This window comes from Neopsephotus bourkii, unplaced genomic scaffold, assembly GCF_033783945.1.
Source record: "Neopsephotus bourkii isolate Nb327-2 ecotype Australia unplaced genomic scaffold, CSIRO-AGI_Nbou_v1 NB_718, whole genome shotgun sequence".
NCBI lineage: Eukaryota > Metazoa > Chordata > Aves > Psittaciformes > Psittacidae > Neopsephotus > Neopsephotus bourkii.
Window position 1 is genome coordinate 2224389 of NW_026901217.1, and position 12538 is coordinate 2236926.

General features: G+C 34.6%; 1 protein-coding gene across 4 annotated transcripts in view; it reads right to left on the reverse strand.

Annotated features, from left to right (window-relative positions):
* The window catches only part of TTC29 (tetratricopeptide repeat domain 29), a 136165-nt gene that overhangs the window by 110720 nt on the left and 12907 nt on the right, over positions 1-12538 (reverse strand). For all 4 annotated transcript variants that reach the window (XM_061354189.1, XM_061354185.1, XM_061354186.1 and 1 more), the window contains exon 4: positions 4402-4625. In XM_061354189.1, the coding sequence (XP_061210173.1) occupies positions 4402-4625 (224 nt within the window). The remainder of the gene's footprint in view (positions 1-4401; positions 4626-12538) is intronic.

Below are 12538 nucleotides of genomic sequence, written 5' to 3' on the forward strand. Positions count from 1 at the left end.
ACTGGCTTTGGCACTGTGAACACAGTGATCTGTTGCTATAGTGCTGACTGCTCAATATACATTGCAGCTATTGAACTGTGTCACCTTCCCTGATTTTGCTCCTCTGCTCTGCCAAAGTAGAGCCAATGTCTGAGACATCTCTTCCTTTAATTGTTCTTGATCTGTGCATTGCATTCCCTCCAACTTGTACAGTACAAGTAAACCAGCTCACTCTAACAAGCACTGATCATACCAGCTCTTCAAGGCCTCAGCTAGTCCTGGGTAAGGATTCAGTTAGGGTTCAGACCTATATTAAATATGTAGTTAAGATGTAATATGAAGAGCAATACTTTCCAAGCCCTTCTGAAATAATACTGGGACAGATGACCTCTAATTTGACAGAAATCAAATTTGGTACACTATCACCGAGTGGCTAGCCTCAGCCTAAACCACATGATTGATGCTCTGCTGTATAATCTGCATAACATCATTCATTCTTCTAGTAGGCTCAGTGCTAATGAACTAAATAAAAGTAGCTATGTCATACTTTGATGAGATGATTCAAAGAAATAAATGCCTTAGCCTAATGAGCACACAGACCCAACAAGTAAATTAGCAATGCATTATAAAACAATAAGACATTATAGCAGCCACATAGTGATTTAAAGTATCAGTTACATTCATATGGCAAAATGAACAAATGTACAAATACCATCTTAGAGGTTTTAATTTCACTTTTAAATATTTTTATCTGAGAAACAAGATTACCCTTATAATGCACTGTTCTCCCAGGCACACATTACACTGGGTGCTGTTAAAAAATTCCAAAATATAAATAAAAGACTTCTTAGTCATATTGTCTTTGTTCCTACATCTTCCCTGTGACCTACTGAAATACACACATATATAGAGTTAAATTTTGTCTGGGTTTTAGACAGACAAATATTCTATCTAGTTAGTACACCACTGTAAGGTATGGTCATCATTTGTTTACAGGGTAGAGGATATTAAGTTAGCAACCCTTAACATCAGACAGGGATGGACAGTGACTTCAAACTCTCCCTCCTGCTAACTCACAGAACAGTACCGAATAGGGGCTAGGGATCTATGCCTTTTCAAACAGATAGCAGCAGCACCTTGCTAGCAGTGTATCATACCTTTCAAGGACAATAATAGCTTTAAGTGAAATTACTCTGAGCAGTTCAATCAGTCAGTCAAACAGTGAGGCCATTTTACAGCTTCAAAATATAACTTTCTTTTTGAAAAGATAACAAACATAAACCCAAACCAAACCAAACCAACATTTTCATGCACATGCCAAGAAATAACTGTATACATCAAAAGCCGAGCTATACAGGTATGATGCTTTGGCATTTTTCCTGCATTCTTCTGTAAAAGACCCTACTACTACACTTATTTAAACAGCTACACTGCCTCACTTCATTTCTTTTTTTTTAAGCTGCTACGACTAGAACTAGTAAAAAAAAAAAAAGAGGTTAGTCCAGGATAATGAAGGAAGATCAGGAAATAAATAGAAATAGTTCAATTCTGAACTCAGAAAAATTTACATTATTTGCATTAAAATGGACCAAATAGGAATGCAGCCAAATATTGCCAACATTTCTGCCACTGGTTTTGGGATAATGCTGTACCTAGAACAAAATAAATCTGCCAGCTATTTTTCCAAGAAGCTGCAAGGATTAATGCTAGCTGTCTATTTTTAAATACTTGGAAGGTTTTCAAGTACAATGACAATGAGATTAAGTTGGACAAAAAAGAAAGGTATTTTCATTGCACACTATGGTATTGGTAATAGCCAATTAAAGAAAAAAAGATGACTCTTGTATGATCTGAAATTCAATCAAAATGTTCCACTAAAAATGAAAACAGAACATTCACTGGTGTATGTAAAGGCAAACAGTCTGTACAATCTAACACTGATAAACAAAATGTTACTATTTTCAAACCCAGCAGTAAAGAAAGTAATTCCTCTTTGATATCAGCCTCCACATCATGGCATATGGCACTGATCCTGTTCAAGCAATTTATGTCCATCATTATAGTATCCTATAACTACAAACTATCAAAACAATGAAGATTGGCATATTCCGCCAGCAAATGGAAATTAAATGAATACCTGGCTTTCTCTGTGCACTATGGTAACAACCATAAAACTCTAAAACAGGAGCAGCAGCTCTAAGTTATGTTCACAATTAAGACAGAAACAGTCTGTGATGCAAGAATACCAGGTGAGAAAATTAAATAACAAATAAAGTATTTACTAACAAGGTAAATGGATTTTTGCTTTCCACTTACCACTTCAGGTTACAAAGCAATCCCCTCATGAAGTTTAAATTTGTCAAAAGCCTTACAAGTCACAAAGATTGCTTTTTTTTTCTTTCTTTTTCCTCCTAGTTTATACCTGCTATGTCTTCTTCCACACAACTCTTAGCTCAGGACAGCATGCCTGAGAAAGGTACTTTCAGCCTAATATTAGTGATAGCAGACACACTGTGAAATTCTTATAGTTTGCACCCTCAAACCTTACTTTCATCCTTGCTTGAACTATGCCAGCTGAAGAGCAAATACAAGTCATCTGCTGCTGTGACTGCTACGTCATGGTAAGTTCCAGCTGAGGTGAAATGCTGAATGCTTCTTAAATAGTGTCAACTAGAGTTGTCAGGAGATCATAAACCAGAGCCCCAAGCAATTTGATTAGAGTCAGAGAGTAACTGGATTAGCAGAACTACTGAATTAGTATTTGATGAGCTGTGTAATTCATGTTATCTTCACAGCACTACTAGCTCTAACACCTGCAATATGAATTAGCACATACCACTTCACATGTCAGGTGACTTGAGCCTCACTTAATGCAAACAAGAGATCTGTGCAAAGGTTTGCACTGAAACAGGTGAAAAAACATCAAAACTAAATATACCTTGATCTAAAAATTCAGTAAAGATGCTTGCCAGCTTTGGAGATTTGTTCTCATTTAATCTTATTTCATTTTAATCAACTTTAACAGGTAAAGCTAGGAGATACTCTTTCCTAGATCCAAGATACAGTCAGTCAGACAATCAGTAGTATTTTGTTTCTGTGAGAGGTGAAAGACTTACAGAGCCCAGGAACAACAATTGCTGGATTCAGTGAGGGAAAGGGCCCCTGCCTTTCACAGGGGCAGAAACTGCATGGTCCACAGTGCCTTGAGACTTCGGCAGCATGTCTGCCAACCCTGTTGTCACACATCAGTCTGTAACACTGTAGCACTGAAGGAAGGCAAAATTACCTCCTTAAGCAGCTGCAAGAAGCAGGCCCATCAAGATAAGGCGTACGTACTACTTTTTGAACAAACTGCTGGCAGTAGTATGCTTCTGTCAGGGCAGTCTGAGTGCAGAACTTTTCTCTTTTACTCCTGCAAGGTACGGGGGTGCCTATTCAGGTTTTAGACATATTTCATGCAAATGAAGCTTCCTTCCAGTCATGGGATGGCTAGCCATCCTGTCTAGAATTACAGTGAATTAACACTGAAAAACAACTTTTGGCTTTCATGGTAAACATAAAATAAACATTTAAAATGAATGTTTTGTTTTGTTTTTTTTCTTTTTTAAAGTGCTGAAAGGGTTTTTTTGCTGTTCCCTTTTTTAATTATTTTACTGTAGATATTCATATTTATAATGATCAAAACTTGAAACAAGCCAACTATAGTGGTATCAGCTCAGCCATCAAACAGCACTGCAGTTAGAGCTTTATCCACCTCCATTCTTACAATTATTCCAAAGGAGAAAGACAGAATAAGTTATGTTACTATTTATAGTAAAAGGAAATGATAGATATGGCTGCTTAGTAAATAGTAGGCAATAGTGAAAATACAGTAATTTGAACTTATGTCTTCACTAATATCTAGTAATTCACAGGTGGCATTTTACATCTGTGTGCTGTATTTTATTTGACATGTTCACAATCCTTTTTAAGTCAGTCACAAATCCAAACACAGTTAGCAGACAGGGTATTTAATAAAATCAGATTTATAAAACTATTACTGTGTGAAACAGAATTTCACCTATTAAGTTTTTCTAATACAAACCCAGCTACTCAAATCAATAGAGAAGGAAAAACAATAAATAATAAAACAATGAGAAATTAATTGAGATCTTAACAAAGCTATAAATACATCAAACATTTCTGATGATATCATAATGCACTCTACATGGTTTTCCTTTTTTTTTTTTCCTTCACAAAACCTCTCCTGATATCTGCAGTTCCTAATCATTTATTCTATAAATACAGCTTAGTTGACTAAGGCTGAAATGTGCTAAGATGCAGTAGCGTTTCAAATTCATACATGAAACAATTTGGAAGCTTCCCCCAGGCATTTGCTGCTGCAGCTCCCGCTGCTCTGCTACCCACAATCCCCCCATTTACCTGCTCGCTGGGCTGCCTCAGCCCTGGTCAGGAAGTGGTAAAGCTGATCCAGCTTATCAGGCTGCTCCTCCAGGGACTTCTGCTGCCATATGGCTGACCCAGGCCCTGCAGCCTCCCTCAAGGCATTCCACTTCTCTATCAGAGTGAAGAGCTCGGAGAAGGACTTGTGATAACCCTGTCGCAGCATGTCTATGCAGATGTTCTTCTTGTATGAATTCCTGTTACTGGGAATAAGAAAGATAGATTTTAAGCCTTTAAACCCATATTCTGTTCTCTGCCTTACCAAATAAGTACAGATAACTAAAACAGCTTTCAAGAAGAGACCTCTGCAGTCCAGCAGCAGGGAAGGGGTATTTTTATCCCCCTCTCAAAAAGCATTCTGCTAAAATACTATTACAAATGTCATACCATAGGGAAGTAAATATGACAATAATGAATAAATACCAATATATATATATTGAAAACATATTAAAAACATACTGGTGTTCTTTAGCTGACACTGGTAAAAAAGGCTGACTGATGGGAGACCCCCCCTCCCCATGTTTATATTAGTTCATGAAAACACAATGAACTTTTATTTTGCTTTAAAACGGTGCACAGGGGGAAATGAGGCACATTCCACATGTCAAAACGATGTATATGTTAAATAGTTTTCCTGTAGGACATGATGGGTTGGTTTAAAATGTCAGACAAATGCTATGCCAGAAACATAATCTTTAGGTATTATTTTGCTTCTGTTTAGCATATAACTTCATCTGGGACTGGTTTACTGATGTAAAATTTTGATAATTTCTCCCTAATTTTAACATCAAATGGTGCAATGATGAATTTATATCGAAGTTATCTCATTCATAAACTCTGATAAGATACGCATATCAAAAAGTTGTGCAATCAAATATTCTCAAGAGGTAACATATCTTTTGGTGTATTATTTATGAAAATAATCAAAATATTTCTTCTATTTGGCATGAAACTATCATTGTCTCCCATCCTGGAAAAACTATGAGTCCAATGGGACTGCCTGTAACACTAAAGTACAGATGTAAAGGTTTACAAGAGTAGGAACCTAGTGGGAGGAAACAAACCTTTGTCCCAGTAAAATGGCAAGGACCCAGAAGTGTTAGTTCTATTTTTTATATTCCATTAAGTCTCCAAACTGTTTTCAAGACTATCTTTTTACATTAAAATCCACTAACTCCACATTCTCAGCAGCTTTCAAATAAATACGGAATTCTGAAAACTGGGATTTATAGTGTATGTAATGAATTCAGATGACCTCATGCTAAACAATAGCCTAATGAGACTAATACTTCTAGCCAAAAAAAGCTACTGCAGTTCTTTAACAATGCTAGTAAGATGGAAGTGATGTAAGAAACCTCTTAACTAGATGTGAATGAAATAAAAAGTAATGTAAGATGTAAGAAGTAAATAATCAGCATAAGTTCATATTTAATACGATTAAAATAAAATCTATTGCTTACTCCATAGATGCACGCTAATCCTTCATGGGGTTTTTTTGTATTTCAGTTTCAAAACTGAACACAAAAGTACTACAAAAGCCTGACATAATTTAGACTAGACAGTACTGAATGTATCTTTAATACATAAATAGGTGTTCTTTGAGATTGAAAAACATGCATTGTTCATACAGACATGAGAAGAGACGTAACTTTGTACCAGAAAATATTTGCAACAAGTAAATGTAAATGTTAAGAAAATGATAAATATCTTAAAAAATGTACATTTTAATTTGCCAGTATATCATATGTTTGTCATAGATTAGATGCACAGTATATAGCTTAAAAATAAAGACATTATGTTAAAACCATACAATATATTCTCTAGTCTACACTGAGTTCTTTCTGCTTTAAAATCCTAACTAAAAATAAATTGAAGAATATGGGTAAAAATTCCTATAAACTTCCAAAGGCCTAGAACTGAATCCTACAGTAATTCAACTCAGAGCAGTGGAATAACAACTTGCAGAGCAGACACAGGCATATTTATTCCTATAATGTGATCTTCATGTGTGCATGCATTAGATCATTAGATGTATTGGAAGTAAAGAAAGTACTGCAAAAAGATCTTCACAGTAACTAAACAAAATGTCATTCAGTTAATTTTTAACATTTGCTGCATAGTCACTGAGCATAGTACTTATATTTGTATAAACAGGAAAAACTTGTCCATGTAACATTATTTCCCATAGAGTGATTCTGTTTGCTTGGACTCAAAGCACAATTTCCCCACAAGATAGCATTATTAGCAAACCTGTTCAGGAGAATAAAACATACAATAAAATAGGTAAGTTTTAAAAATTAGTGTCAATATTCTTTTAATAAAGCCTATCCTAATTAATAAAGTGAAATAATGCCGCAGTAATCATACAGCACAGCTCATGTTTTTTTCCTGAGGCAAAGGTAACTGATTTTAGCTCACAAGCAATGAAGCTGCTATCTATTGTATAACCATTCAAATTTTACAGTCATAAAGTTATCTCTTTATTCTTAAAACCAGAAAATACAGAAAGCACAAAATAATACTATTGTTTTCTTAAGCATCTACAATATATCAGCCACAAGTGGCTGATCGCACACAAACCACAAAATAGGGCTAGAAATGAATGATATTATGTGGATGAATGGTATTTGACACCTAAGAGAGCCTGACACTGCAACAAATTCTGAAATTTATTCAGTTATTGAAGTGGTTACAGATAAAAATTCCAGTGCCCTTTTTTCCCACCAAACAGTGCTTTTGAACAGAGGGAGTAGTGTAGGTGACAGAAGCAAACTTTTCATGATATCTTGAGATAAACTATAAATCAATCCTTAAAATTGTTTTCATACTGTTTTTATGATGTCATGCAGCATGTAAAATGTGAGTCTAAATAGAGCATCTCATGTTAAATGTAACCGAATATCACTTTATTTTTAATATCAATATAAAAAAGTAATATCTGATTAAAGGTACATTATTTTACAAAATCCAAGTATTAACAGTGTGTTTCTGCTACATTAATGAAGCAGTTTATGCTAAACCTTTTAAGCCTTCCTACCTAATAAATTATTATATATTATTAAGCAGGTAAGTTTGTTTTTCTGCATGGCGCCCACGCCGATTTTAGGCTTCCTTTGAATAATTATGTTACTTCAAGAAGGAAAATGAAAAAAGACTGGCCTTTCATTTGAAGTGGAGCCGTTCAAGAGGTTTAATGGTCTCTGGGGGCATCTACTGGAAATCCGGAAAACTGCACCCAGGACATGTTAATCCCGGGGCTGTCAGCGCGGCAGGGCACGGCAGCAGAACAAAGGAAGGGACAGCGCGTGTGAAACGCGGGAGCTCAGCGCCGCTGGCAGCGCTCAGGAACAGCGCGGTTTGCTTCCTGCTTCTGCAAAGGCTCCGGTTTGCCTTCCGCCGTGCCGCTGAAGCACAGTGCCACAGCCAGACAAACGTTGCCTGTGAGGAGCTCAACCGGTGGAACTGGAAAGAGCAGGCAGTTCTGTCATGTTGGCTGGGTTTAATGTTAAAACTGAAGCATGAGGTGAATATGAACCTGAAGTACTCTTTCCCTTTCGAATGATCACATGGGCATGCCAGGAAAAAAAAAATGTATCAGATGGAATTTTTTGAAAACAGATTAATTTTTAATGAAATATAGAGCATATATGTGCATTTATGATAAAAACAAAGATACCAATTAATCTGTTTTTAATTTCAAGCAGATTTGTTTCTTTTTTTTTTTAATCCATGAAATTCAACAGATGAAAACTACGATACTTAAACATAAACAGTGCTGAGAATCCACTGTTCCTCTGTACAGCTACCTCTGTAATTACTGAAATCCTGCAGATGTTGTTGCGTGTTTATTTAATCAGACTGGGTCAAACATAAATGAGGTCCACTTAGTAGCTCTGGTAAGGTATCATGCATTTATCCTATAGCAGCAGTTACTGCAATGTGGCATTTTATGAAGGAAGTGCTGAAAAAAATCTATACCCTTCTGCATGTGTGTCATGGGGGTGAGGGATCAGAATAATTTTTAGCACCAAACAACCAACCACCAAGAGTTGAAATTGTCATTTTGGTGATGCCATGCTATAGGTAAGGATTTCGTGTAGTATAGCACATGGGTGGAAGAAGCTATTTATTGAATGTGGATCTTCAAGCTTGAAAAGGCACTGCTTGCTGTTGTTAACACTGTGCTTTAAATGTACCTAGTATTCCTACAGGCATTATACTTTTCTTAAACTACATAGCTACTTATATAATTTTCTTATATGGATTTCTTTTTATTTATTATCATTGCTATTCTAAAAGGATCTGGAGTCATGCTAAGGAACCATAGAAATCTGATTCTAATCTGTCTTTACCCATGCAAAAATCATAAATAATAACCTTCAGCGAGGCTAATGAAATTACACTGTTGTTGCAATCTCAAGCACCTTTGTATCTTACAGCATTGTACTTTTACAAGTCCGTTAAGCAAAGCTAGGTGATCAGGACAGTATCATACTACATTCCCTTTAACTTAAATTCCTGAACTGTAAGGCTATTGGCATTCTACCCTTCGCACTGAAGGAGAGAAAATAAAAAAGAAATTAAGAGACCAGGAGGCAGGTATGGGTGTTGGAAAAATTCAAAACAGTCAGTATAGCATAACAGAATTATTTAACATTATTTTAATTCTCCATGCCTCCTGCCTGGTGTGGTCAATTACAGACATGCAAAATAAGTGTAAGTCTACTATTTTCAGATGACAGGTGGTTTTTGTGTTGTGTTTTTGTGTTGTTTGGTTTTTTTATGTGCTTGGTTTGGTTTTTTGGGGGGGTTGTTTTTTTTTTAGTATCAGGGTTCATATCTTTAAATTTGTAGGATTTAATTACTACTATAGGTTAATGCCGGCTGATTACAATACAAATGTACTATAGCAATCACATTTTGTAAAACACAAAAATGGCACGGATTAAACAATGATAGTATATGAAATATTAAAGTGTACTTCCAAGTGTAAAATAATTACTAATTATTATAATGTTTAAAAACTATTCAAACAGGCTTCATCCATTTGGGATTTCCTTCTGCAGTTAGTAAATCAATGACTGATACAAATGCCTCGGAGAAAGCTCACAAAATTATGAAAAATAAGACATTTTTGCTTAGGTTTGTTCAAACAAATACATTTTACTATTTTTCCCCTCACATATCCTGTCTAGAAATCTACAAGAAAATGAAAATTAAATCAAGTATGTGAATACTTTGCTACTTTATGCTTAATTTATAGGCAAACAAACAAAATTTGAAAAATATGTGCATTAAGTAAAAAAAAAACCAACCCCAAAACCAAACTATACAAAACACTAAAAAGCCAAGCATGCTGTAAGAGCTTGTAACTTCAGATTTCTCTGTCCAGGAATTGAAATAGGAATTATTATTTAGTTATAGCTGGACAGTCAAAACCCAACACTGTTAATGACCCATATCTGAAATACAGTTCAGACTTCTGTAGGGCATTGCTGAAGACAAAAAGCAATTATGCCAATACCTGGTAAATTTGGAAGCTGAAGATTTGACTGTTGCATTCAGCAATGTTATGATTCAGGTTACAGAGATATAAACCCATGTACTCACACTGTTGAAATCTAGATTGTCATGTGTCTGGGCTGCAATCCACCAAAGTTATAAGTACATAGCTAATTTGAAAATGTATCTCAGTAATCTGAGTATCTGAGTTCCGTGTGAAAATTTATACACATAAATACTTTGGTGTATCAGTTGGTCAGGTACTCAGCACATTTTCAGTATATGCTGCTACTTATACAGAGCTCTTTAACTGAACCAGGGCACAACCCTCTAATCCTAGTTTAAAGACATTTGTTTAAATACTTTTAATACTTTTAAGTACTTTAAATACTTTTAATTCTATGATTCTATGAAACATTTACTGGATAGTAATATGTTAAATTGTAGACTTTAGTAATCTCATTAAAGAAAGTACAATAAGTGCCATTAAGTAGTAATAAACATCAGTTATGCATCAGAATTCTTCACTACTAAGGCTGAGAATTAACTTACATTGGGTTGGGTGCATGGTTTTAAATTCCAAATTACAAAGCTGAAATAGCTACTGTCCTAATTAAAAAACCCACAAACATGAAATCAACTAAGCCTCCAAAGTGTTATCAAAGGAATTCCCTACACTAAACAATAAATAAAAAATATTGCATGATAATTTATCTTGAGAGGGAAGAACATGACTTTAAATTGACTTTTGTAACAATTTAGATTTTGGTTTTAAATAAGAAAAGGTTTATGGAGCTATGTATTCAGAACTATTAATAGAAAGATGAAAATACAGTATATCAGAAAACAAGTATATAGGTACTTTATGCCATATATTCCATATAACTTTCAGAATCAGTAATGCAGTATTTTTCATCTTCTTTTTCAGACTCTCTGACTGTTGTCAAACCACACTTTAACCTAAATCATGCAGTCAAAGGTGGATGCATAACCTGTCAGCAGGATCTCGCAAAGGACACATATATTGAACTCGCTTCCTTTTGTTCAAAGCTATGCTGCCACTTTAATACTACATAAAATGAAAAATTAATCAATTATAAACATCAAAGGATGACACAGAAAAAGTACTTTAAAATGAATGTAAGTACTGTAATAATTAAGAATCCTCATTAACCCAGAAAATGGAAATATAAATTTAGGAATAAACTTTTGGAACATTATGTCCCCAAACAGAAATGAAAAGAAAGCACTAAAAATAAAGATAAAAGTGCTAGCCTTATAAAAATATTCTTCACACACACCTGTGAATATTTCAAGCATAATCAGACAAAAACATTACCTTCATTAATCTTTCTGCTTTTCTTTCTAAATTAATTACGTTAATTAACAAAGAGTAATTCCAACCATATTTTATGAACTGTTATTTATCAAAATGAAGTATTTCTCAACTTTTCTCTTTTATTTCAGAGCTGACCTAGTGGACTGAGAGCTAGAAACATCTGAATTTGGAACCCTTTCCATTTGACTTGTATGATATTGGAGAAGTCAAATTTCTCTGCCAGTTTCTTTCACAGGGTACAAAATTATCTTTAGAAAAAGATAATCATAACTATTTACTTTCTGATTCTTCTCAAGCTGACGCTATGAATTATCACAGAACCCTATACAAGTCTATGCATTTATTACACTACTACTATGAACAATTCACACAGTATTTTTGCTTTTATGATAGCTCATTCAAGTCCCTAACAGAATTTATTGAGGAGTCTTAAGACAAATAGACCACACAGAGATTTAGAGGGAAAAAGAAAAGAGAGGATTTTACACAATTCATAAGGGTTCACTGCAAGAATTATTAGGAAGTCATGATTGTACCAAGGCAAATGAGACTGTCTTTCTTTATTCCAGGCTGTCTTTGTATGTTGGAGATACTTCACTTTTATGAGTGTTTTAAAAATAGAAGTCAGCTGTGCATTGCTTGTATATTATCTTCAGTACTAAATATTGTTGAACTATTGAGAAATGAAAGCACTAGAAAACTGTAAGACCAAACTTAGTAAAAACAACAAGATACATAAAAAAAGGAAAACTTCAGCTCACTGTGTTCTTCTTTATTAAAGTATGTCATGTATTTTATCTTTGCAAGAGTTTGATGAGTTTTTGCAAGTAAAATTCTGTTTCCTCTATACTTGCTAATAGTCATGAGAATCTGTAGTTTGCACCTTCCCATTAAAAATGTATTGTATTTTTTGAAATTATTCACCCCGCCTTTTATCCAGATCATGTCTTTGAAAGGAGGAAGTAGATAATAAATGGAATAATTCATGATTTCCCATTAAATATGAAACTTTCTTTTGCAGAGTTTAGAAAATGAAGTTCTACATAATGTACAGAAGTTGATTAGAACTTTTTTTAACCTTTTCAAGAAAAACCTTTCACATGACACAAATGCTCAGGGAAGTTTCTTTAGGAAAGGCAAACCACTCACTTCCCACACAGTTCTGTTCTTTAGATCACTGCCTAATTACACTAAATAATAAGTTTATCAGGCCCAAAATTCACAGAGATAATTCATTTAACCAAAAAGAATGTATGCCTCTAAGTGCTAAAAATC